Genomic DNA, 27,347 nt, shown 5'->3' with positions numbered 1-27,347 from the left:
ACCCCCTGAGACCAGGGCAGAGCTGCACTGACCTTAGATGGTTTCTAAGGAGAGAAAGTCTGGGGGAGTGAAGGAACCTGTCTCGAAGGCTTACGTGGAGTCAACTTAGCCCTTGGAGAAGTTACCGCGTCCGGAACTCCTCTTTTTCTCTTCAGAAGGGTAGAGATAGCCAAGGACCTGTGACCTAATCAGAGAAAACAGGCTTGAACGGCTGTCTAACAGCTCTGATTAGTGCACCGAACCAAGGTTGTCGACTGACAGACGCGCTGTCAGACACCCCCTCTCAGAGACAGGGATCGAAGGATCCCTGGGAGGAGTTCCCAAAGGTGGGTTCGCCTGAAAAGGAATAGAGATCCTGGACCCCTCTGGATGTTTCCCTTCCGCCGCAATACACGCTGCTATGCGTTTGCGGGGAGGAGATGCGGCGATGGTGACCTTGCCGTGCGTTGTCCAGCAGTCTCGCGCGTGGGAGGATATTGATGCTCGCGCGGGGGCGCGTAATGGTGCTCGTGCGATGGAGAATACCAGGGTTCGTGCGCGGGCGACTGATGGCGCGCAGGAGACTGTGGGTGCACAGGTGAGCGCGCGGGAGAATATTCGTGCGCTCATGGGCGCGCAGGATCAGAGCGTTGAACACGCGGAATGCGCAGGCGAGAGCTTGCGCGCCCCTGAAGAAGCCGTAGGGCGAGTGCGCGCAGGAGAGATACCCCTGGCGCGTGGGCGCGCAGTTGAAGCCTGTGTCGCTCGTGGGCGCGCAACTGCAGGAGAGGATGGGCGAGGGCGCGCACGCGTATCCTTGTGGACGCGTGCAGGAAACTGCGCATGTCTGCGCGATGGCGCGCTGGAGAAAGCTGGCGCGTTGGCGCGTGGGAGAAGTCAGAAGACTTCCCAACAGCGGCCAGATCCGAAGATCGTGGGCGCGCAGGAGAGATGACTGCTGTGCGAGGGCGCTGGCACGCGGGGAGAACGCTGGCGCGCAGGGGATCGCTGACGTGCAGGAGAACGCTGGCGTGCAGGAGAGCGCTGGCGCGTAGGAGAGCACTGGCACGTAGGAGAGCGCTGGTGCACAGGAGGTTGATGGCGCGCAGGTGAGGGATGGCGTGTAGCTTGGCGTGGGCACGCTTGCTCAGGCAAAGCCTGGCGCGCAGGAGAACGTGGGCGCGTATGCTCTGCTTTGCTGGCATAGCGCGTGAAGGAAGTATGCGCACGTTGGCGCATACGCCCTTGATGCACTGTATTAGGGTTAGATGATGCCTGACGAGCGTGAAGGTCAGGTTTCGTCGGCGCATAGTGCGCATCAGCACTCAGGAACGGTGACGGCAGGTCAGCAGGTCTGACGGGTGGAAGGTCGACGTGTCCTTTGAAAGGACGACCTTCCACCGAAGGGGATCGCAAACGATCCGCTGAGAGGTCCAGGACCAAAGCAGGAACAGTCGGTGATCGCTGATGAGGCTCCTCTGGGGGGGGGACTGCAACGAAGATGTAGAACCAAAGAGGCGCCTCCTCACCGCAGGTGAAGGAAGGCCTCTCTGGTGAAGAGGAAGGCGAGCCTTGCACAAATACGCCCTCTAGGGGCCATGGAATCAGCAAGCTGATCTTCTTCAGTCCTCCGAAGAGGAGTCTCTGTAAGTGAACTCCCCCGAGGGGAAGAAACACCAGCAGGAGAGACTGTTGGACTTAGTTTCTCCCTCGTTGGTCGAACAGGAACGGGAGAAACTAAGCCTTCAGCTACTGTGCGGTTCAAAGAGGCAGAGGTAGTAGGAGGGTATCTCCTACTACCTCTGCATTGGATACCTCTGACACCACAACGTCGACAATCGACAGAGGATCAACCTCTGCTGGAGGCGGCGATTGCTTGACAGCGGCACCCAATCGTATGTAGTCAAGTAAGGCTTCCTTGGAGGGCGAACCCTCGAGCCCCAAGGAAGACCAAAGCTGATAAAGATTAATTAGTGACAAATCCTCCCCGGGGGGAGAGGTGGAGCTGCCTCACTAGGGGAGGCAACACCATCTCTCGAACCCCGAGTGTGGGAAACAGTACCACGGTCTACGCTACCACTCGACAGTCTCTCGAAAAAGACCGACTGAGTGGGAGCTTCGGAGGAGGTTTGAGCAACGGAAGAAGAGGTCTTGGGTTTTTCTCCTTCCAAAGAAACCTTCAAAGGAGAAATATCCCGTTTGGACTTCTTCCGTCGCTGTGAAAACCTCTCCCACTGGGAGGTAGACCACTCCCTGCACTCACTACACTTATTATCACTATCACACCGTTGACCTCTACAGGCAGGGCAAAGAGCGTGAGGGTCTGTCTTGACCGCCAACATGAACGTTCCACAGGGACGGTCGGATAATCCACGGCAGGTGCGAATAATAGCAGAGGCCAACTTCACACGCAAAACTGTCAAAAAGAGAAAGCAAAAAAAGCATTAATGGCTGCCAATGAGCGGCGACGATGACAGCGGACACGTCCGACTACCATCCGAGCCGAGAGCAAAGTGAGTTCAAGCACAGGTGTGTGTGAGAGGGGGGGGGGGGGGGGGGTAGCAAGCTACCCTCCTCTACTCCCGCTAACTAGCGGTGTGGGTAGTAAACCCTCGTTAAATTTTAATGGCTCATCATTTCAGCTACGCCGAAAGTAATACCCCTATTAAATAGCGTGGTTTGTATTCCAGTTACGGAACAAATCTTTAAATATGGCATAAGCTAAGAAAATGAAACATGTTTTGACCTACCTTTTATTCCTTTACAATGTGTGGAAGAAAAAACACTGCGATCAGAACCAGTGGTCACAAAAAAAAAAAAAAAAAAGGTTGACAGCTTTGATTGATTAAAGAGCTAACTGAATTGGCTGCCAGTACAGTAAAGGAAATTTCATTTTCGGTTTAATCATGATGCTTCATTCTAAAAAATCAAAATTAGAATTTAGTATAATTGCACAAATTACATGTGATGGTAATTGTAAAAAGCTTTCTTTAAAAAAAGTGCATATTTTTACGTTAACAAATAATAATAAGTTACCGATTATCGTAAATTCTATACAGTATAAGTTCTAATTTCCCTACTCTTCTTCCTTATGATAACTATTTGTCTAACAGAAAATTATTCAAGCATACAATAATTAAATAAGAATCCAATTTCCATATCTTTACCATTTTTGAGAGAGAGAGAGAGAGAGAGAGAGAGAGAGAGAGAGAGAGAGAGAGAGAGAGAGAGAGAGAGAGAGAGAGAGAGAGAATTCCCATGCAAAGGGCTTATCACTGAATAGTTTGCATGTGTTTACTATAAATTAGTCATGTACAGTATATTTGTTTCTCATTATTGCATTGTGCAGAGAAGGAAAGGGAGCAAATGCTGGGTGCAAAGAAGCACGGACAGTTTGAAACCTTTGGGCTGCACACAGTAGTCCTAACCGTGAATACGCAAAACTATTTACCCTACATATTATACATTTCTCTGAACCGCAAATAACCTAAACCACAAAGACGGAGGAATGGCTATACAGTAGTAGGATTAGGTGAGGCATCCTAACAAATAAAGGTCAACTGCATGTGCGTACCTTGAGTGAGTGGATTCCAGGTTTGTGTGGAAGTCAAGTCTACCGTCAACTGCATGCGAGTACCTTGAGTGAGTGGATTCCAGGTTTGTGTGGAAGTCAAGTCTACCGTCAACTGCATGCGAGTACCTTGAGTGAGTGGATTCCAGGTTTGTGTGGAAGTCAAGTCTACCGTCAACTGCATGCGAGTACCTTGAGTGAGTGGATTCCAGGTTTGTGTGGAAGTCAAGTCTACCGTCAACTGCATGCGAGTACCTTGAGTGAGTGGATTCCAGGTTTGTGTGGAAGTCAAGTCTACTGAAGGCAGGTGAGGACTAATGTTCAACTTAACAGTGTGCCTCCTTCATCACACTCCCCATTGACATAATCAATTGCACTGTACGCACAGTATGTCAATCGTGAGGACCGAGGATACATTTACATAGTATGTATTTCAGGGCGGCGCAGATTCCCAAAACGCATTTCTTTTCAGTGTGCGTAAGAGCATGGTTTCTGATTGCGAGTAAGTACGCATGGAAAGTAAACACGATAGTTCAAACCCAAACACTTGGAGACCTTGCACGTAGCTTGGTCTAAGAGCATGAAGGGTCAGTCAGCAATGAGACAATTTGGTCTGCCGACATCATCACACTCATGCCATCAGTAATGGAGATCGATCGTTTAGATCTTCGTTGCGCAGGAATCTTGGATGCATGTGGATCTTTGGTGTGTATGGAAGGTAGTACATCCCAGACCAGTACGCTTGGCAACTTTGAATGTGGAAACAGTGCACATGGATCTTAGGTGAGCAAGGATGGTAGTAGTGTACATTTCGAGCTAGTATGTGTGAAACCCTTGCACGCGGTTGTTCTCCAAGCGGGATAGAAATAAGATACAGGAACAGTCAAAGATCATAATCCAGGAAGGGAAAAAAGGGCGGCCATCTTCGTCCCAAACAACAGTGAGTAAGCTCAGTTTCATACGAAAGATTAGTATACTATCTCTCCCACGGGGAAACGCCAGGAGTCACGCATACGCAACTTCTATCAATCAGTCTTCTTTAACTTCTTCAAAGACGAGTAGCAGAAAAACTCTCTCATGAAGACGAGCTGAAGAAAAGGAAGATCTTGAGGCTTGCCTTTTCCCTCCCCCCTCTTATGGGGGAAGGGAAAGATCTTTGAAAGAACAGCATAACCAGGTGATATATTCTTAGCTCCTTCCCAGAATTGGGCAGAGACTAAGGGAAAGAAGAATGATGCCGTGCCCCTTCACACTCGACTGCAAAAAAACTTTTCATGTCTGACAGAGCACAATGATCAGGATTATGTTGTCCCATGGCAACACTTGCAAGAGAATAGACAGCAAACAGGACTTCTGTCTACCAGGAACAATAATGTGGATATTGGCAGGTTGCACAGACACCTGTCACATAGCTAAAGTATCAGAAAACAAATGCAAATCATCATCTCTTCTGTAATCTACATCACACATGATAATCTGTCAATAAATTATCTAAAAGAGAAGCAAAATAATAAAACAGCAAGTTGAGGGCACCGAAAATAATATCCGGCAGCTGAAAACAAAGTAGCTCCTAAGTGTGCTGACAAGGGAGCCCTGCCCGCCAGTAACTACCGACACCTCGTTATAATTTCAACAGCCGAGTTCCAGCTACTCTGAAAACAATCATGTTAAACTACTAGGGTTTGTATGTAGCATATACAGTATAGAAACAACGAATTAATGAGAAAAGGCAAACAAGCTTTTTCAGTACCAAGAGTGCATACGTAATACTTTGCAGCTGAAGTCAAAGTAGCCACTCAGTGTGATGGCAGGGCACGGGGCTTCCCTACCATCGCAAAGTCTGGTATATCTTGGAATGTAAATAAACACCCAATTAGGCAATGTTTTTCTGTCCCAAGACAAAATAGAGAGACTAAAGGGAGTGTCTCGTCCCTTCTTAAAGCGAGACTCGCTACAAGCTCACCCGTGGCTACGCTTGTTAGGGCACCCGACTCCCTGGAACATCTGGTCCCAATGGCTGTCTTCGCATTCATTCTCTCCAGTGGAAACTAAAAACATGCTAGTCTCAGCGTAGGGATACTCCGGACTTCCGAGCTCCTATAGCATCACAAGAAAATTCTAACAGACAAGTTCCACCTTAGATGGAATCATACTCCTATTAAAGGACGAGGGTTTGTTGTATAGGAACCACTTCATAAGAAGTCTCAAAAAAGTCTTTACAACAAATCAATTTACATTAAAGCTAGCAGTAGATGATACAAAACTGTACTTTTTATTTCCAAAAACAATACCCGAGACTCTGATAACATTTTTGGGCCCTTTCCCATACAGGCATAAAATTAAATTAATAAATGACCAAGAGGATCTCCTGCCAAAATAAAATCAACAATAAAATTCACTTTAACAGAAAATGAAAATAGAATATGACATACACAGGTAAGTATACTGTATTTCTTATTAACCTACCTTTCACTTGATCTAGGTAATGGCACACTGGATGTCTCTGAAGGTGCCTGAAACATAAAAATAAAAGGGGACATGTAGTCATGCTCAAAATAAGAACTGTTCGACAGAAGTTCATCAGCAGCCCTTTCATTGGCTGCAAGTAGCTGGCAATTCTTCAAACTAAAACTAGCCACTAACCATCAAAGTGAAAATTAACAGAAAAATAAAATATTTCAAAATCCTTTGAATGGTCTTCAGCCAATTATCGCTGCAAGCCCCTCTTATCCAAAACTGAATCCACCCATGATAAGAAAGAAGTACCTTAGAGAATAGCTCTATCCTATGCATATTAAATGTCAATGCAACCTACATATGCTTACAAGACGTAACATAATAAAACTGCTATATTTCATTCATGTAAAATTACCACATAAATTTTTAGTGGGGCTTGCTTCTTATAGCATTTTAGTAAGAAGAATTTTAGACATCAAACATTCTTGTGAAACAAAGTACATTACATGAATGTGAATAACATTTTGTAATTTTTCTCACAAAATAATCAGTTAAAAGGGTATTCAATTAATGCCATTAAGCTTTACTGTACCGGGGTCTCCACTGATGAAGTATGTGATGTGTCGGGCCTAAATTTCTTGAAGACTCCCAAATTCTTTTTCCTCCTTGACTTGCCTGATGAACTTGGTGATTGCGTCATCTTTCGTGGTGATGGTTTCTTAACGAGGGCTTTTGTTTTGTGCTGAGATGTGGATTTCTTTGGTGTCATAGCTAGCTACATTCCTTCTTCACAGCAAACAGGGAAAGCCAGAAGGAAAAATTTAAGACTACAATGTAATTCTTTCACTTTACTATCATAGACACTTGAAAGATGAAATTTATATTATCATACTCTATTTCACATTATACAAAACCACTAAAACTTGAGAGATAAACATTAAAATGAGCTAAGTATACAAAAAATTTGATATGGAAAAAAGTTAAGGAAAATAATGACAAAATTGAGATTAACAAATAAAAATGGAGAGTGCACAGGAATGACGACAAATGGACATTAAAATACAGGACATCAAAAGTTTAGAGGACCCCTTAAGGCAAAGAGAAATGTATGACTATACAACAAATCTTCAAAATTTTTATTTTTCCTACCTATAAGAACCTGAGTCATTTATTGTTTTCTAAGACTAGCCAATCAAAGAAAATTGGTTTGATTGCACTATGCTTCATTGTTAGGCAACCATAGCTCATGCACATGTAGCAAGAGGACTTTTGCTTGCATTGCTTCCTCACAACACTTACCTGGTCAAAGACTTATGTATAGCTAGGAAAAATACAAGTTGTATTAAAATTTGTAGTTTATTCCTACGCGGATACAAACTTCTGAGTCATTTATACAGGAATCTTCTTGAGGAGGGAGGAAGTCTCTGTGAAGTTAAGAGGTATATCCTTCCTCTCTGAATGATACAGTTACTATAAATAATAGCAAGAGATCAAAGTGAATCATAAGTGTGCAGTGTAGCCGGCTCGTAAAGAGGCAGGGGCGTACTTTCGATTCTAAGAATAAAATTCTTTTCCAGAAGTGAAGTCTCCATAAGGTTGAGAGGTATAACCTTCCTCTCTGATACAATTACTATAAGCAACATAAGAGATCAAAGAGAACCACCAGTGAACAGAGTAGATGGCTTGTAAAGAGGAAAGGCTACATGTCTAATTCCCAAGAATTTTGCCAGGGGTGAAGTGGTATGAACATCAAGAAATTTCAGTATATCATCAAATACTGAAGAAATTTGCGATATTCTCACTTGCATTGGTATGAAAACCAATGGAAGGCTTCAAGTCCAGTCAAGATCACCATCTGTCTTACTACTACCGTGGCTGTCCATCGAGTCGATGATGACTACAGTACTGCTTCCTTAAATGATAACTATGGTGATGATGATTAAATTAGTGTTGCTGTCACTGATGCCACTGTGTATGAATGTGCAAAACAATCCTAGAACAGACTACTGCACATCTGGCAGGTCCAGTTGGGGTTCACTGGGAGGACTCCCATAGGATGATTTTGCCTTCGTTCCTTGCGTTGCTGTCTTGCTAGGATTCTTTCATCTTCCAGTCTAGTTACCTCCAGCATTGCATAATGAATGCCATAGTGGTTTCTTGGAAGCACTTACTTCAAAATCTTCACGATTAATGTTGCATTTCTTAAGTGTTGCCTTTGTGTTATCTTTATATCCCTTCAACTTGAGGCCCCAGGTCTCGACGTGCATTAGGGAGCTTTCCATAAAACACCTGACGAGGGAGGCGGTATTCTGGCATACGTATATGTCCAGTCCATCTCGACTGTCTTTTTGCTAGTGTGGTTCCTATGCTAATGATTTGGCATGTAATATTTCTGTATGCAGGACTTTGTCTCTCCATGTTATTCCAAGGATGCGTTGTAAGTATCTAACATGGATGGCTTCCTTAGGCTTTATGTGGCAACAGTAGACAGTCTAGGATTCTTCACCATGTAGCAGGGTGGAGTGGCATACAGCTGCATAGATCTTTAGTATCTATCTTTAGGTTGTTGTTATTGAATACTCTGGATTGAAAGTGTCTAAAGGATGCTGATGCCTGGTTGATTCAGGATATGATTTCTTCATCAATGTTGTGCTTGTTGGAGAGCACACTGCCAAGATAAGTGAAACTTTTGTCTTGTTTGACATTTCCTCCATTAATTTGTGATGTTAAAGGCTAGATGGAAAGGGCCGCTTAGACACCTTTGAAGGTCCCGAGGACCTAGAAGCTGAAGGGTGAGAAGAGGATGGTACTTACTGAGTACGAGATGACTGGGAAGGTCTACTATAGAGGCTCAATGTCATGGCCCTATGGAGGAAAGAATCTTTTGATGATTTCCTCCATCGCTCAGCAGCCCTCTCTATCTCCTCTGGGACGAAGAGAGAAGAACCCTAAAGGGTGGAGTTCCTCAACTGGGAGACTTCCACCTTCGGCACCTGCTAGTGGAATTTCCAGATGACGATATCCCTTCTCTTGAGTATAGCATTCGCCCACAAGTTGACAACGTGGTGCGACAGGAACTCAAGAGTTTGGGTACCCGACAACATGAAAGACTCCAAAGTCTTCCTGGCCGACTCCTTCGAGAGATCGTGGGAGCGGACCATGAAGCCCAAGGATCCTAGCCATAGATCCAGCCACGAAGCAGCCTGTGTGGCGTATTGGCGCCTCTCTCTATGTCCAGGAGCTCAACTGCCGAGAGGGAAGCCCTCAGAGAGGAGAGGGTTTGAGTCAGGAGACCCTTCATTAGAGACTCTACTGAAATCGAGGGACATGGTGGAATGAGGTCCCCCTTCAATCTCACAATACTTCCTTTGTAGGACAAAAGGAGGTGGAAGAGACCGAGAGGAAGAATCTGCCCTCAAGGGACTAGAAGTTCCAGCTATCTGGGCGATAGCTTTCCTTTTTGCGGTTGTCAAACCCTTAGACAAGGCAAAGCGGCACTGGACCTGGATGGCTTCTTGGTCTCCAATGTCTCATCAAGAACCATGTCCTTACCCTCCTGGGTGGTGGAACCAGGAGTAGACAGCCTATCAATGGGCCTCATGCAGGGTTGTTAACCATATCACTAGATGGACCCGCCGCAGGGGATCTTCTCTATGCCTCAGCCATACGAGCTTCCCTTGCCTCAGCCATACGAGCTTCCCTTGCCGCAGCGTTCTTGGGTTTCGTCTTGGTGTCCTTCGACTCCCTAAGCACAGGACGTTCCTCCGCGGTCTTAGGAGGGGGACTTGCAAGGTTTTTGAGGCACCCGACAAAGCTTTGGCAGTAGGAGCTGAAGGCTCCTCCTCTGGAGGAGGTAAGGAAATCGGGCGTTGGTCCTGAGACACTACCTCAATCTCTTGAGGATTGAAGGGATGGATGGCTATCTCCCTACTCGTCCTAGGGCGGATAATGTCAGCGTGAGGTGGAGTTACGCCTCTCATCCTCCTTTTCTGCCTCTTAAGTCAAGGTTTCCCTTGTCTTCACTGGGGTAAAGGGTAGGTTGGCCATGTAAGAGTCAGATCAAGGACCTTCGGCACGCAATCGGGATGGAAGTGATCTGCAAGCCTTGTCCGACGTTGATCTCCTTCTAGGATCTAGACTCTCAACAGAAAAGCTCGACAAGGATTCCTAAGGAGTCCTAGGGGTTGCTTTGACTGGAGCAGTAGGAGGTTGTGGCCGTGGAGGAGCTACACCCACAGACTTCTGTAGGGTGGAGAGAAAAGTACATGTACTCACCCATGCAGGAAGCTCTGCACCTCTAACTAAGTCCTGGGCTTTCCTCAGAGGTCTAGGAGAAGAACATCCATTGGGGGGAACTCTAGAAGGAGCCTCAGTAGATGCAGGGGAGAGTCTCTGTGGCAGAGGAACACGTTCCATCAATGGACGAGAAGGACGGTCCGGCCTAATAGGAACATCTGCAAACCTATTAGGCGGCTCCTTGAAACCCTCTGGAAAGAGTATTAGCCTGCAGCTAGAGATGGTAGAAGCTGGAGGCAGAGGGAAAGGTGTTGGTACCGCACTTATTCGTGGTTCCGACACATCTGCTGGTGAATTGCTCATGGAAAATCGTCGATTTGCTTGCAAAATCATGAGATTCACATGCAAAATCACAAGTTTTACGCGTCAACGGACGTGATTCATGAGTAGAAGGGCTTGCAACAGGAGCAGTAGGAGCCACACTAGAAGAGGAAGGTCTAACGCCATCCTGCTGCCGTAGAGAAGCACCTACAACAACCTTATTCGTTGGAGAACGTGTCACAGCGGGATGCATTTCAAAGCGTCGCATAGGCGAATGCTTTGCTAATACTCCCCAGGCGGTGAAAGGCAATGGGGGTTTAACCAGATGCCTGTCTGAGGGGTGGTTATTCTCATGATCAGGTTCGGTCCTAGGTAGTTTGGGAGAAAGTTGGGTTGAGGGGCTCCGTGCTGATGGACTGCGCAAATGCCTACCTCTAAACGAGGAACATCTAGACCTTGATCGTGAACACACGGTTCACGATCGTAAACGAGCTGTTAGTAAACGGGAGCATCTAGCTCTCATTTGAGAACGGCGTGAGCGTTGGGATAGCCTAGCTCGCAAACATGAACGTCGTTCTCATGAAAGGTGCCCTCGCGAGCGTGAACGCCACCCTCGTAAATGGGAGCGTCGTCCTCGCGAACGCGACCGCCGTTCTTGTGATCTAAATCGATGATCGAAAATGCGAGCGTCTGGACTTAGGCCTAGACTGTGCTCGTGATCACAAGACTTTTCCTCGTAAAGAGGAACGCCTCCGAGGAGAGCGCTGAGACTGGAGGTCTCGTAAGCCTGAAGCTCTAGAGCGTGAACGCCTTCCAGAAGAAGAGCGTTCTGATCGTGATGACTTACGATCCATCAGATCTTCCGTTGGTCGCAAACGGCGTTCAAGGGAAGAGTGTCCAGAAGGGAGAGGTGATGGCAATGCTCGTCCTTTCACACTGCTGGTGGTAGGAGCGTTGGTCCCCAGAAGATCAACACCTGCAACCTGTGGGTTCCTCTAAGAAGAAACAAAGGGTTGAGGGTTACAAGACGACGAGGTCCCAGGATGGTGAGAGGGTTTGCCGTCAGCAGAAGGCCGTTGGAGAAGAGAACGCAAGTGATCACCTCGTCCACGCGTGGAAGGTCCAGCAGAAGGCAAAAGGTGGACTTCGCACAGTTCCAGAGCGTAAGATTTTAACGGCTCTGAAGAAGGGTCCTTCCTAGCACCGCGCTGAAGGAGATGCAGAAGTTCCTCCTTCGAAGGGGGGTCCCGAAATCCCTAAGGTCGGCCACACCTGCAGGACATCTGAAAGGGAGTATGGCTCCCCAGTGGCTGGAGGTGAAGTTGCTCACCTGGGGGAAGCAAAAACACAACCAGTACCCCGAGGTTGCCAAGAAGTTACTCCGTCTGAGCTCCTACTCGATCGTCTCTACGAAGAGCGCGAGCAAGAAGGAGTAAAGAAGACAGCGCTTTCCTCGCCCCTGAGTGAGAAAGATTGCACTTGGCCTTCTTCTTCCTATGCCATTGGGAGGCAGGCCACTCCCTACACTCTGCACAGGGCAAACCCTACTCACAGCGATGCCCTCCGCACAAAGGACACAGAGAGTGCAGGTAGGTCTCCAACAATGACATGAAGGTACCGCACGTGGCACCCTTGCGTTCTGGACAGGTTCGCATGAGGGCAATTGAAAAGAAAACACGCACACCTGAAAAGAAAAAGAATATCAAAGAGTACAATGACATTCTGGGGAGAGAGAAGACACGTCCAATCTTTATCGGGCCAAAAGAAAAAGTGACGTACAGTACCTCACTACTGTGAGAGTATATATAGAGGTGTCTGGGTACCCCCACCTACCCGCCCAAGCGGTTAGGCAGGGTTGCCACCTCACTTTGTAAGTCTAATGGCTACCTTCCATCTTCGCCGAAATATAATCCAAATAAATAACAGGTTTGTTAGTATGGGAACAACTCAAATTCTTCCTTGAAGATGGATGGTTTGGGATCTGCAAGTATGCATCCTTTAGGTCCATCATGCACATGAAGACCTGTGGTCTTACCGCTTGTCTAACCTTCTCCAATATGGTGTGGCCTTCGGCCCGAAAGGCAAACTCCCTTGCAGATCCCTTCTCATAAGAGCTCGTTGACGCTGGAGTCTTGACCAGTGGAGGGAGAGATGTGTGACCAGGATGCGATACCCTGAAAGTATCATGGAGATTGTCCAGGGTTTGGTCCCGAGCTGCATTTTCTCTCCACAGGAGGACTTGGAGCCTTTCTTGCCTTTGGCAGGAATGGGCAATTTTAAACACCTTGTCCACTACCGCAGGCCTGTTTTGTCGTTCCTGAAGAGGCCAGATGTGGACTGCTTGACTCCCTCTGCGGGATTTGTAGTCTTCGATGAACCCTTTTCAAGTCCCCCTAGAACCTTTACTCAGAGAGAAAAAGGCCTCTAGTACCCAAGGTCTAGGTGTTACAACCTTCTGTTGGTCACCTGTAGAGGAAAGGATGGTATCCTCTCCGGGTTTCGAGACTACTCTGCTATCTCTCGGGACTTCCTCAATGAGCGAAGGCCGGTAAGAGTTGGATAAGGACTCTTCCCTGAGAGAGAACTCAATCTGAACTGATGAAGAAGTGGGCCAGACAACGCTTAACCTTACCTTGGACGCCCTGACGGGAGTGATGCTGTTCCTTAGAACGGTGCCGTTCTGGCGAACGTTGACGATGGTCAAAAACTGTTTTTTGTGGCTGCTGCGCAGTTGGAGAGTGATCACGAGTAGTCACCTGTCGACGAACTGCTGATGGGGACTGCCGATCACCTGCCGATCCTTTAGTGGATCAGCACAATGGTGAACGGCGAGGAGGTGTCGATTTTGTCTTCCAATCTTTTTGGGGAACGATGGGCAGAGGGTGACTGGTAAGTGGTTGAAGGCTGCCGGTGGGCTGCTGAGCAGCGAACTAGCGGCGAGCGGCAAGCTGTCGGCGATTCGGCAATCAGTGAGCAGCGAATGGCTAATCGTTGGCGAGCGGCGACCGACTAACCATTAGCGGGCAGCAAATGGCTTACCCTTGGCAAACAGCGAACAGATGGTGACTGACGAGCAGTCGAAGGCTGCCTGGTCATTTGGCGAGTGGTGATCTACGATCAATCAATGGGTTGACTCGGCGATCAGCGAGTTGGCGATCGAAGAGCCGAAGGTGAACGGCAAACCGCTAGATAAGTCAGAGAGCGGCTAACCATTGTCAAATAGGGAACAGCTGTATACCGGCAGGTCATCAAAGGATGAGCGACCGGAAGGGTTGGAATTAGCTGGAGAGTCATGAACCCGAGTACGTTGACGAGCACCTAGGTGGCAAGTTGGTCTGACGAGGGCTGTAAGGCTGGCAAACAACAAGACCGAGGAGAGTCTGAGGTAACAGGCAAAAGGTGATCACCAAGATGGAGATCGACGATTGGCAAATGCACGAGCAGACATTCGGCGATCACCATGGAATTCAACGATCATCTGACTTGCGATCAAAAATCGTTGAGCTAGCAAGGTCGGCTGGCAATCGATAAGCTGGCGATCGGAGTGCCGCAAAACAGGAGAGATGGCGGATGATCGGATAGGCTGAGGAACAGCAGTATGGTGCGACGATCGACTGGTTCAATGATTGGAAAGTTGGTGATCGGTGAGCTAGCAATTAGCAAGCTAGTAATCAGTGATTGGTGAACTTGCGATCGGAGAGCTAACAATTGGCGATTGCCGAGCCAGCAATCAGCGATTGGAGGGCTAGAAAACGGTGATCGGCAAGCTGACTATTGGGGATCAGAAATTGGCGAGCTAGTGATCAGCAGCTGACGATTGGCTATCGGCCGGGGATCAGCGATCAGCGAGACTGGGGGTCGATGTTGTCGAGAAAGACAAGCAAGAAATCGGCAATCGGCGAGTTAGCGATCGGTGAATGGTGAGCTAGCAATTGGCGAGTTGACGAACGGGGATTGGCGGGAAATCAGCGATCGGTAGGCTGATGATTACTATCGGTGAGTTGGAGATCAGCGATCGGCGAGACTGGAGGTTGACAATCGGAGAAGGACAAGCTAGTAATCGGCGATCTGCAAGCTGACGATTAGCGAAAAGTGAGCTGACGATTGGCATTCGGCGAGCTGCAGAAGGTTGGGGATCGGCGAGCAACTGGTCGGCAAACAGCGGAACGATGATCCGGAGACGGGATGTGCCCTTCGGAAGGGCGAACATCCCTAGGGAGAGGCTCGTGAACGAAACCTCGATGGTGCATCACAAACAAGGGTTCGAGAAAGAGCAGGCGAGACCGGAGAGGAGAGCTGCAGTTACACAAAGCTGAAGAGCCAAAGAGGCGTCCTTTCACCAAAGGCGAAGGAGCAAGAGCAGCAACAACGGCTCTCCTTCCAAGCCAATAGTAAAGTGGCGCACAATCACAGGTGTGTGAGTGAAAGGGCTAGGTACCTAACCCCCTACCCCACGCTAACTAGCGGGATGGATAGTTAACCCTTTCTAAATTTTAATGGCTCGTCCTTCCAGCTTCGCCGAAAGTAATACCCCTATAAATAGTAGTTTGTATTCAAGTTACGGAACAAAAATCATTTAAAATCCAACCTGAGTAAGGGAATCATCATTCCAAGTGCAGTGAACCTCTATCTTTGCTTTCCAACCATGAAGAAGGTAGCATATCCATGAGTGGGTAATTTTGTTAATTTTTCGAGAAATTGTGAACAGTTGTGTTCTCAAAAAACAAAAGGTAAGTTTCATACCCAAACTTTGTTACGTTAATTATTCAAAAAAAAGCAATATGAGGGACTTTGAAGGGCCATATGAGAAGTGTAAAATCGGACATGCGAACCCACTCCCCATTAACACATGACATCCTCAAGTTGGACTCTCTTTGTTTCTTATATCGAAACCAGCAAGAGTCCTATCAATACACACGGCAGGTAGGACAGCATAGTAAATGAGGAGCCTTTGTACAAGGCTGGTCAAGACCTCCCGCATGCATAGAAAACCACCTAACATAAAATATAAGCTGTGTTCTTACTTACTTAACTAACAAGAGGGGTGTTAACATCCACTGCGACCCCCTTGAACTGCATTAATCTTACCGAAAGGGTAGAAAATAATGGAGCTATGGGGCATGGACTTCATCATACATACACCCCGGAAATGGGAATAAAATTCTCATTTTACACGACCACGTTGAATTGTATAACCTGTTGTTCAAATCTTTCCATTTATTCTATATAATTCATTGATAGGGTGCAAATAGTTGAAAATGGGGATATTACAGTATAACTACACAACACACTTAATTTTTAATGTTGAAGAACAGCTACGTGAATATAGGATTTTCTTTGAGAGTAACAAGAATGGGGGACCACCCATTTACTAATCGTTCGCAAGACGTTTATCTGGAAAACTTCTACACAAGGACACCACCTGACTTGAAACTTCCCCACCTTACCTACTTACCTAGCAGGGGGGGGGGGAATAACACCCACATGCGACCCCCTTAAACTGTGTGTTCTTAGCCGGCCGTCATCATACATACAAGTGGCCGATATCATACATACACCCTAATCAGTTTTGGGTAGTGTAAAACTTATTACTTATAAAACACAGGTATGAAACCTAACCTCACCTATATCATATCCCTTTGAAAGTCTTCAATAATCCACTTACACTTAAAGGGGTGTATGTATGATAGCACCCACCTGTATATATCATTATGTCTAACTTTGAATACGGCAGTGTAAGGGGGGTCACAGGGGGCGTTATAACACCCCCCCCCTTTAGGTAAGTAGGTAAGGACACGGCTTGTAGGTTAGGTTAGGGGGGGAAGTTTGGGTTAGTTGATGTCCATTTGTAATGAACGCGTGAGAAACTGGCCGCTGATATACAAAGGCCCCATTATCAAAATTACAATTCAACTCGAGCAGTACCCCATTGGGGGTGTATGTATGATAGCGGCCACCTGTATGTATTATTATGTCTAACTTAGAATACGGCAGTGTAAGAGGGGTCGCAAGGGGGCGTTAGGCTCCTCACCCCGTTAGGTAAGTAGGTGAGCATACGGCTTGTAGGTTAGGTTAGGGAGGAAAGTTTGTTAGTTTTTTTTCCATTTTTAATCAACGCACGAGGAACTGGCCGCTGATTTACAAGGGCTCCCCACATTGAGCCGAGCCGTAGTCAAATTTTACCACCCTAGCCTAAGCCTATTATGGATAGTCTTATTAGCAAAGCCTATTTTTAAGGTTATATTCGATTTTCCAGTTTACCTAAGCTATATTAGGGACTATGAACGTTTAATTTTAATGTTTTAGACGGAAAGAGGAAATTAGGAAATGCCTACCGTACGCCTACTGCAGTCAATGTAAACAAACCGTACACATTACGTGCTATAACCTAACCTACCCAGTAGCCAGGGTACGTAATATCAAGCTACTTACCCTTATAATACATGTGTCTTGAGCTACTTCGCTGGGGTAAACAGTAATTACTAGACATTCATAGTAAAATCTAAAATCGAGAGCGAAACAGTCCTTTCGCGTATCAGTTTAAAATACAGCCAATGTTTTGATGCTGAGAACTCGGTCTCTGATTGGTCGAGAGGATCCATAAACAAAACGCTGATTGGTTACTTGAAACTGCGTTTGAGATCGAACCAAAAAATAGTTTTTGTCTTGCACCTACACCCATTTATATACTATGTACACATTATCAGGTAAATATCTAAAATGTTATACCTGATTTACTATTTTCATAATAAAAAAAACGCGTCTGTTTCTTATTTAAGAAATCTCTTACATACAAGAATTATATTATTTTCAGCTTTTAATTCTTTAGTTAAATGAGTTAATGGCATATGCATACGCCTACGGCACTTCATAGCGTTTGAATCTCACAGTCTAAATTTCTATAGCTAGAGTTGAAATGAAATTTAAGTAAATAATGAGATAAAAAAAATAAATACGTGTTATTAACAGAATCTAACATTTTATGACTTCATAATCACCTTTCATATTCATTCATTGAGTGGGCCTATTATCGCTTCTTATTTCTTATTTCACCTGTAACTAACTTCTCAAAATAAAAAGTTTCTTTTTAAATCTTTTGATACTTCATTCCTTTTCAACAACAACAAACCCCGTTCAAGCAAGACCTAAGTAAAAGAAAAAAATAGTTCTTCCAGAAGGCTACTCTGTTATCAATTAAATCATTAATCATACTTTTAAATCATTTGCCATTTCATATCATGAACACCTTCACGTGTGGATATGATTAACCTATTCTTATATATCTACGTATTTGAATATTTTAAAGACTAAAGTCGACATACTGAATAGTCTGGGACAAAGCAATGCCTTATAGGCCAAGGCTACATATAAGATCAGTAGTCTACCCGTATTATTATTATTATTATTATTATTATTATTATTATTATTATTATTATTATTATTATTATTATTATTATTTTCTCCATTATTATTATTATTATTATTATTATTATTATTATTATTATTATTATTATTATCATTATTGTTATTATTATTATTATTATTATTATTATTATTATTATTATAATTATTATTATTATTATTATTGTTATTATTATTGCTAGCTAAGCTATAACCGTAGTTGGAAAAGTAGGGTGCTATAAACTAAATATCTTCAATAGGGAAAATAGCCAAGTGAGGAAAAGCTCCAACGGAAAAAATACCCCAGCGAGGAAAGGAATAAATAAACTACAAGAGAAGTAATAAACAATTAAATTTAAATATTTGAAGAACAGTAACAACATCAAAATAGTCATTGTAATTAGACCTATAAACTCGAACTCAGGACCAATGAAATAAGAGTCAGTGACGTTTTCACTAGGCCTCGAACCCCACTCTAGCAGATCGACACGCAGTTACTTACTTTTACTTACTTTTAGAGGTTTATTTCTCGCCCTCCATCAAACACTAAAGGTCTGTTCAGGCGGGCCTTGGTGTATGAAAAAATAATTCCTTTCCAGTTAATATTTTGCTCTGTATCGTTATCAGTTATTTCGCTAGCATTTGTATTCAGGCTTAATAGTTTTCAGGTCACTATTATAACACTTTCTAAAAAGATAAGTCTTCAGGTTTTTCTTGAAGGCAGCCACATTTGTGCTATTCTTGACATCGAGTGGAAGGTCGTTAAAGAGTCTCGGTGCAGCATAACTGAACGTTCTTCCTCCTATTGCATGATTCACACTAATTTCGAATAGTCTATGTGGGTCATCTGCATGTCTAACTCTTACAGTGGCGCTGGTAGCTTCAGGGTAGGGGACCAAGCAATCACGAAGATATTTAGGCTTATCACCTGTAAGTGCTTTGTGAGTCAACAAGCAAATTTTAAATTCAATCCTAGCCTTAACAGGTAACCAATGTAGATCGATCAGTGCAGGAGTTATTCTCTCCCGAAATTTAATGCCTTTTATCAGTCTAGCCGCCCGGTTTTGCACATTTTGAAGCTTCCTTAGTAGTGTATTGGGCAATTTGTAGTACAGAGAATTGCAATAATCAAGCCTTGATATTACATGACTCATCACTAAAATTTTTGTACTGCCCTCTGTTAAATATTTTCTAATAAATGCTATGTTTCTCAGGTGATAGTTACACACTTTCACTGTGTTCACAATTTGGTCCTTCATTGACAAATTACAGTCTATCAGTACACCCAAATTTTTCACAACAGGCACAATCCCAACATCAGCATCACCAATTTTTATACTTTGAATTAACTGGTAATTCTTCAAAGCCACCCTTGTGCCAAAGAACATACATTCTGTTTTATCATCATTTAATTTGAGCTTTTTCCTCTGCATCCATGTTTTTATTTCAGTCATTATCTCATCAATTTTCTTCCCTGTATCTTGTGTTGTTGAAATTGAGAGGTAAAACTGAGTATCATCTGCATATAGTTTAAAACCCACTTTTTGTTTTTTCAAGATGTGTGATAGCTCGATAGTATATATGTTAAACAAGATAGGGCCCAGGACACTACCCTGTGGTACACCCTTCATAAGAATTCTCTCATTGGATCGGTTTCCAGAAACTTCTACAATAGTCTTCCTGTTCACTAAGTAACTTCGCAAAAATTTCAGTGCTTCCTGAGTCACTCCAATAGACTTTAAGTCGTCAAGTAAGTATTCGTGCACAACAGTGTCAAAAGCAGCACTAAGATCTAACATAATTAAAATTCCACACTTTCCCCCATCAAGAAGACCTATCATATCATTCATTATTGAGCACAAAGTAGTTTCTGTAGAATGATTAGCTCTGTAGGCCGATTGATTTTCCGGGAATACCTCTAACTCGTCAATATGCGCCCATAATTGCTCACTTATGACTTTTTCAATAAGCTTTGACATGTAGGATAAATTTGAAATGGGCCTATATGAATTTAGCTCGTTTACATCACCTTTCCCTTTGTAAATTGGTTTGATCAACGCAGTTTTTTCACAGCTAGGAAAACAGGATTGCGACATACTTAGGTTAATTATGTTCAGGTAAATATTATATACGACTTGTTTGTTTGGAGCTTCACTTATTGAACTTTTTGGGAAAGGGTCGTTTCCACAATATGTATTCTTCATCTCTCTCATAACCTTTAACAAGTCGCACATATTTATCTCCCTAAATTTTATTAACTTCTTTCCCTCCTTCACTGGCATAGCTGACTGTCCTTCCAAGTGATTTTGGGGGAAGCCTCTATAGATTTTATCAATTTTTTCACTAAAGAATATAGCAAAACTCTCTGCACAAACATTGTCAGGCAAGACATATTTTTTCTTTAATCCCATCAAATCATCAAGGTTTTTGTGAAAGTCCTTCATGTTATTAGTTTTTTTACATTCGCCGTTGTAGAATTTTCTTTTTGATTTTTCTAACAGGATGTTATAGTCATTTCTGGCCTTATTATATAGATTTCTGGCTTGTAAGGATTTGGCTCTTTTCCATCTACCTTCCATCTTACGTCTGTGTCTTTTTGCCTTTAATAGCTCACTATTATACCATCTAACATTTTCGCGTACCACTATTTGTTTGTTCTTTATGGGACACATGGTATCGTACATTTTTCCAAAATTGTCGTTGTATTTCTTGGTATAGCACCCAACACATTCTATGTCTACCATATGTTCACATTGTGTGTTCACACAAGACATTTGCGCTACACTAGCTTCAATAAAATTCTCAGCATCAAAATTTTCCCGTTCCCTATATGTGATCCATTTTTTCAATACTCTGGTGCAATTTATATTAACATTAAAGGTGATGAGTTTATGTGTTTTTGAGATCTCAAAGTCTGGTTCCACTTCAAGGTTTTTTATTAGGTCTGAGTCTTTTCCACCTACAGCATTTTGATGTTCCTCACCCATTGAGATGAGCCATAGTCACTTATGTGTTACAGTATCGGCATTTATTTCAACTTTTCAAAGTTACTTTTTTATCCTTTTAACTTCAGTCTATAATATACGTTCATTTAAATTGCATTTCTTCTTCTTTGATTTATTTTACCATTTGCACTATAGTCCTGTCTGTAATAAACTTGAAATTGCGGTTAGATATCTAAATAGAGAGAGAGAGAGAGAGAGAGAGAGAGAGAGAGAGAGAGAGAGAGAGAGAGAGAGAGAGAGAGAGAGAGAGATTTTCAACCCTTCCCATCCCTCACTCTTTTTCTCATGGCACCATTATCTTATTCTTTGCTTTTCTTAAACCCGTCCTTATGTCAAAACATTCCAAATATTTCATATGCAATCGTCCTTTTCGTTCACATTTTCTCATTGTTTAATGAAAATAATTCCTATGTCTAATTCTATCACTTTCCTATTGATTCATTTCTTATTCATTTCAGTTTTATTGCTCAGCCAGGATGCTTTTAGTAGAAGCCTATGTCACTGACTCTCGTTTCCTGGTATTTCATAATCTGTATTGCAATTATTGCTACATTTAGAGTTATATATTGCGTAAACAGGTCAGTTGTCAATTCAACGGTATCATAACTCTTTGTGAATAAGAAAGTCTTCAGTTTCTTCTTGTCTAATTGGGGCAGCATATTTGAAAACTCTGGAATCTACAGTTGATGTGCCCTTGTGTTTGTAGCGTCTTGCTTTCCCAATAATAATAATAATAATAATAATAATAATAATAATAAAAACCTTCCGTTTTATAGCTAACCTTCATTCATTTCCATTTCCTTGCTTATCTTATCATTGGTCTTCATGTTAAGTTTTCCTTTTGAATAAATTTTTCACGTCTCCCAACTTTATTTCGATTTATCTACATATTCCTAATTACACACTTTCCCTCCTGTATTCTTTATAGGATATTTTTATTCTATCCTTTATAATCTCTTTCACTGCTCTTTCTTCTTCTGTATTTAATGTGTTGGAGAATAGCATAATCTATTTCAGCTCTCTTTTCCAATTGTGATGTTTTTAGCGGTTGTTCTAGCATTCCCTTTATTATATTATATCAAATACTTCCAGCTCCTTCATCTCTCTCTCTCTCTCTCTCTCTCTCTCTCTCTCTCTCTCTCTCTCTCTCTCTCTCTCTCTCTCTCTCTCTCTCTCTCTGAAAAATTAAGTTGGATTAGTTTGAGTCCCTCTCTCTCTCTCTCTCTCTCTCTCTCTCTCTCTCTCTCTCTCTCTCTCTCTCTCTCTCTCTCTCTCTCTCTCTGGAAAATTAAGTTGGCTTAGTATGATTCTCTCTCTCTCTCTCTCTCTCTCTCTCTCTCTCTCTCTCTCTCTCTCTCTCTCTCTCTCTCTCTCTCTCTCTCCCCATGTTTCTACTTTAATATAATTGGGATTATTATTCCCACGTTTTCATATTATTTCCTGCTTCGTATATTCGAGATTTTCTTTCCTTTTCGGGTATGTTCACTTTATTATCTCCCTTTTCGTTGTACCATTCACACACACACACATTTACATTATGTTACTGTTCTTATTTATCCATTTCTAACACATTCGTTTGCCTATCTTCCTTCTTGCTTTCAACCATCAGCATTCCAGACTTTTCTGGTTCCTTCAGAATGCCTCTAATAAATCGAGACGGGAGCTATTGGACTATACGTCACATAATATGAACCTGTTCAAGGTTTCCATACTGTGACGGTTATCTTATATACTACTCTAACTCCTTCCATTTATAGTTCTGTTCGATTTGTTTTGCTTACTGGATTGTTTACAATATCTTCTTATAGTGTTTATTTCCTATATTATTAACAGCTCTTTGCGCTGTACTGATTTCCCTACGCTACCAGTTTACCGTTGCATTTTTATTCTTCTTTTATGTACTTCTAGAATGATCTGGATTCCGCTACGGATAGGACTTTTTGATCACGCCAAATGCTTGTGTTCGTTATCTGGAACATTTCTTTTGTATCTTTTCTCTTTTGTATTTACAATTTTTCAACAATGATATAAATTCTTATATTATTTTTTTTTTTTATTTTATATTTGTTTAACTTATAACTTGAATAATCTGGTACTTTCTTTTCGCCTGGGTTATACACAATACTTGAATGTTACGAACGTCTACCTTTTTCATCTGTTAATACTCTGGCCACTTGATAGAATTTGATAATTTGTTACCTTCAATAATGATCAAATTTGTTTATTCCCTCTTGTTTATCAAGGACCTTTCCATTATTTCATTCATCAAATTTCTATTCATACGTAAATCAATTTATTTTGTACATCAAAACTAAAGATGGTGTTTTCATTTGCCAATTTCTATTAATTTTCTACAAATTCTATTTATCTATACCACAATCGTAACAAATAAGAGTCATCTTCTTTAAATTCGTATGGCACTCTAGGCACCATCTTTATTTAGTATTTCTTTTCTTGAAAATTTAGTTTCCCGTCTTCAGAGAGGTAGTTTTGCAGGTGTCACTCTCATTTGACCATTTCTTCGACGTGCAATCATCGTGCATTAGTTGCCGTATTGGGGAAGTCCGAATATATGTTGAGTTTTCATTTGATAGTTTCTGCAGTATCTCTACTTTTCCATAATAGAAAGAACAACATTACATATTCGCCCTTGGTCTTATGTTGCTTAAAGGCTTAAAGGTCACTCACGAATGTCAGAAGCAAGGGGCATTTAGTGACAGCGCCCTATAGACTGAACTCTATATAGATGATCAGTGTCCAAGCCTGTCTCTCAACCCAAGCTAGGACCACAGATCACAGAGGGCCAGGAAATGGTTGCTAATGACTCAACAGGTAGATCTATAGGCTCCCCAAAACACCCCCATCGTTAGCTGTAGAGAAATGTTCTGTGCTTTTACTTGTTTGCACCGAGAAGATAAAAAACAGAAGACCAAAAACAAGATTGAAGAAAAAACATATGTAAAAAGTAGTACAGTTTCAAAACCAGATAGATATGTCTAGTATTTCCAAAATCTCCTCCTTTTGCCGTTGGTTTACAGTAGTAAAATAACTTGAGTGACTTATCTTGACCGCTGTTTGCACAATCACTATTGACTGTGCGGCACTCTATTCGGGTGTTCTGGTAATCATCCTCTTTGCAGAGTTCTTAGCGGATAAAGTTTTCAAATTTAGTCAGAATATGTAACTTGTTGGTAGAGATGAATGTATATTAATGGTGAGATCCAGTAGTTTAAATTATTTTCTATAGTATCCAGTATTGAATTTTACTTTCTATACACCATTTCATGACACTGATAGTAACGTCAATATGGCAGAAAGGGATTGTAGATAAAATACTCTTCTTCAATTTACACAAGGAAGTCTGGATGACACTTGTTTCATCTCTGATTTTCATCTATTTATCTTGAGCATAACTTCGTGTGATATTTCATATATTCTGGTAAGAAAGCAATGCAAATCATGTGGTGTTCTGCTATTAAGGATAGCATCATCAGCATACTCTAGGTCTGCTAATTTCCGATTACCAATTGAGTCTAATCCTTCTCCATCAAGTACGACTGTTCTACGCATTACAAAATCCACGAGGAGGTTAAACAACATAGGTGACAACACAATTGAACACATTCTCTTAGAGTACTCTGCTGTTCACTGGAAATTCATTTGATAGGACCTCACCAACCTTGCACGTGCTGTGCTCATGAACAAACTTGATCAAATTCACATATTGAAGAGGAATTCCGTAGTAACGCAGGACTATCCACAAAATTGGCCGGTACATACTATCAAAGGCTTTTTTCATAGTCCACAAAAGCCATCAAAAGGGTATTTCTATATTCCACGCATTGCTGTAAAACATGTTTCAAAATAAAAAATATGGTCAGTACAACTTCTCCCTTTTCGAAAACCTACTTGTTAATCTCTCCGATTTTCATCAATCTTTCTCTATAGCCTCTCGAGAATAAGCATACTGTATATTTTTAAAACAACTAACGTAAGTGTGATGCCTCTGTAATTATTGCAATCAACTAGGTCTCTTTGTTTTTCCCCTTTTCACCAACACTAACTCCCATTCGTCTGGTTTTGCATCTTCATGCTACATTCTACAAAACAATCTTGTAAGTATTCTGGGAGTCACTTCAAACACACTGAATTCATTCATGGGCACACCAAGATCTACATCAGCTTCAGGTATATCAATCAAATCATTCCCTTCGTATCTCCTAGTCATGACCTCACTAAAGTGTTCTATCCAACGTTGCCTTTCTTCTTCTGGCGGTGGTAATGTATTAAAGCCAACACTTGTTGTCACGGGCCTTTCCCTTTGTCGGGCCGTAGGTAACCTGCAAATTGTAATGTAGGTTGATCATTTAAAAAGGAAATTTGGAAAGTTTTTAGTAGTAGAGATAGTTGTGAACAAGGTAAGGATGATGGTGGCAGTCAGAGAGGGCCATCATGTCACGGATAGTGGTAGTTAGAAAAGTGGGATGTAAGGCCTTTGAATAGTAGGGAAAGGTTGCAGGTGGGGTTGTCCAACCCTTTACTCCCTAGGGTCCCTGCGGAAAGTTTTTTAGTAGTAAAGTTCAGAAAATACAGATGATGTGAATAGGCCCTTACGGTGAGGGGATGATATGGTTAAATGAGTATTCTGAGGTCATTACCTTGGCGGAGGTAGTTTTGAAAGCAATTGTCTGTGTCTCTCTATGTTTTCAACAATTGCTTTTCCAAGTGTGGCTGCAGCCTGCCAGGCCTGTGGTGAGTTGGTGTTTATTTGTAGATCACCTCTTCTCTTGTTATAACAGATCTATCTCTCTCTCTTTGATGAGTATATGCTTTTTCTTTGCCCCGGTAGAGATTTCATTAGTAATTCTATGAGCGATTCTCATACCATAGCCACTCCCTGAATTCCTAGCTTTGTCAGCCTCGCCTGCTTTCCGGTCTAAATATTCTCTCCAGTCATTCCTGGATTTTCTTTTAACTTCATTTTCGATAGTGGAATACTTAGCATACTCCACTTTGTAGTTTTCATTACATATACTAGATTTATAATATCAGCCCTTACTAGTCTACTGCAGAACAAAGGCCTCAGACATGTCTTTCCACTTGCATCTGTTTATGATCTATGCCAGTCTACACCAGGAAATTTTCTTAGTTCGTCAATCCACAGTCTTCTCTTCCATCCGCTACTGCTCTTGCAATATCTAGAAATCCATTCTGTTAGTCTCAATGTCCATCTATTATCAGTTATTTTCATTATATGGCCTTTCCATATCCGTTTCCTTTTTCTTATATGTTGGAATATCTTCTACTTTAGTTTGTTCTTGTATCCATGTTGTTCCTTTAGTGTTTTTTAGTGTTATTCCCATCATTATTCTTTCCATAGCTCTCTGAGTTGTAATTAGCTTATGTTCTAAGGCTTTTGTAGGTTCCTGATTAAATACTTTCTTTTTCATTTTTCGTAATCTCGTTTTGTTTACGAAAAGCTCTCCATCCTATACTTATCATTTTAAATTTGATCTCATTTCTTAACCAAACATTACCGTCTGTCCTAAGTCGGTAGGCCTACGGCTGTGAGGGCAGCCAATGGGCGCCATGTTGTTTATTTCCGGTTTTTGTTGTTAAATGCCCCAAGCCCCCAACACATTATTGGAACACGTGCTCTTGCGTTTGTATCCCATAAATGGGATAACAATATATTTCATGTTCGTTTTAGACAGGTCACATACCAGGTGGACAATGGCATTATATTTCACTGCTTGTTAAATAGCTTTATTTTATGTAAAGCACAGGCTCTTGCACTGGCAGCCCGTAAAATGTATTTTTGGGGTTGGCTATTATACTCCAACAACAACAACAACAATAGGTCGGGTAACCATGTAGCCTTAGCCGACCTCCGACCTCCGCTACACGAACTAGGTCAAATCTGATTGTTTACAAAAATAAATGATCTCTAGAGGTTTGTTTCATAACCCTCATGTGTTGCCCCTGCTGCGTTTTTATTGAACGCTATCTTAGTTTTACTCATATTTATTTTCAGTCCTACATTTCTGTTTTCTTTATTCAAATATTCTCTCTTGTTTTGCAATTCTTCATATTATTCACTAATACACACACACACACACACACACATATATATATATATATATATATATATATATATATATATATATATAGCTACACACACACGCACACACACACATGTATATATATATATATGCATATATATATATATATATATATATATATATATATATATATATATATATATATATGTATATATATACATATATATATATATATATATATATATATATATATATGTATATATATAGGCCTACATATATATATATATATATATATATATATATATATATATATAT

At 42.3% G+C, this 27,347-nt stretch overlaps 1 protein-coding gene across 3 annotated transcripts in view; it reads right to left on the bottom strand.

Moving 5' to 3' along the window:
* LOC137621621 (centromere protein L-like) overlaps window positions 1-17,180 on the bottom strand; it is a 117,547-nt gene extending 100,367 nt beyond the window's left edge. The window contains exons 1-3 of one of the 3 annotated variants that reach the window (XM_068352069.1): window positions 16,997-17,180; window positions 6,600-6,793; window positions 6,017-6,063 (exon numbers count right to left, since the gene is read on the bottom strand). In XM_068352069.1, the coding sequence (XP_068208170.1) occupies window positions 6,017-6,063; window positions 6,600-6,776 (224 nt within the window). In that variant the 5' untranslated portion in view covers window positions 6,777-6,793; window positions 16,997-17,180. The remainder of the gene's footprint in view (window positions 1-6,016; window positions 6,064-6,599; window positions 6,794-16,996) is intronic. The other 2 variants (XM_068352067.1, XM_068352068.1) reach the window with 2 other exon arrangements.
* Between the last annotated feature and the right edge of the window lie 10,167 nt (window positions 17,181-27,347).

The sequence above is a fragment of the Palaemon carinicauda genome, chromosome 28 (genome assembly GCF_036898095.1).
Source record: "Palaemon carinicauda isolate YSFRI2023 chromosome 28, ASM3689809v2, whole genome shotgun sequence".
In the NCBI taxonomy this organism is placed as follows: domain Eukaryota; kingdom Metazoa; phylum Arthropoda; class Malacostraca; order Decapoda; family Palaemonidae; genus Palaemon; species Palaemon carinicauda.
Note: the sequence above shows the minus strand (reverse complement) of the source record. Positions and strands in the feature narration are given on the sequence as shown.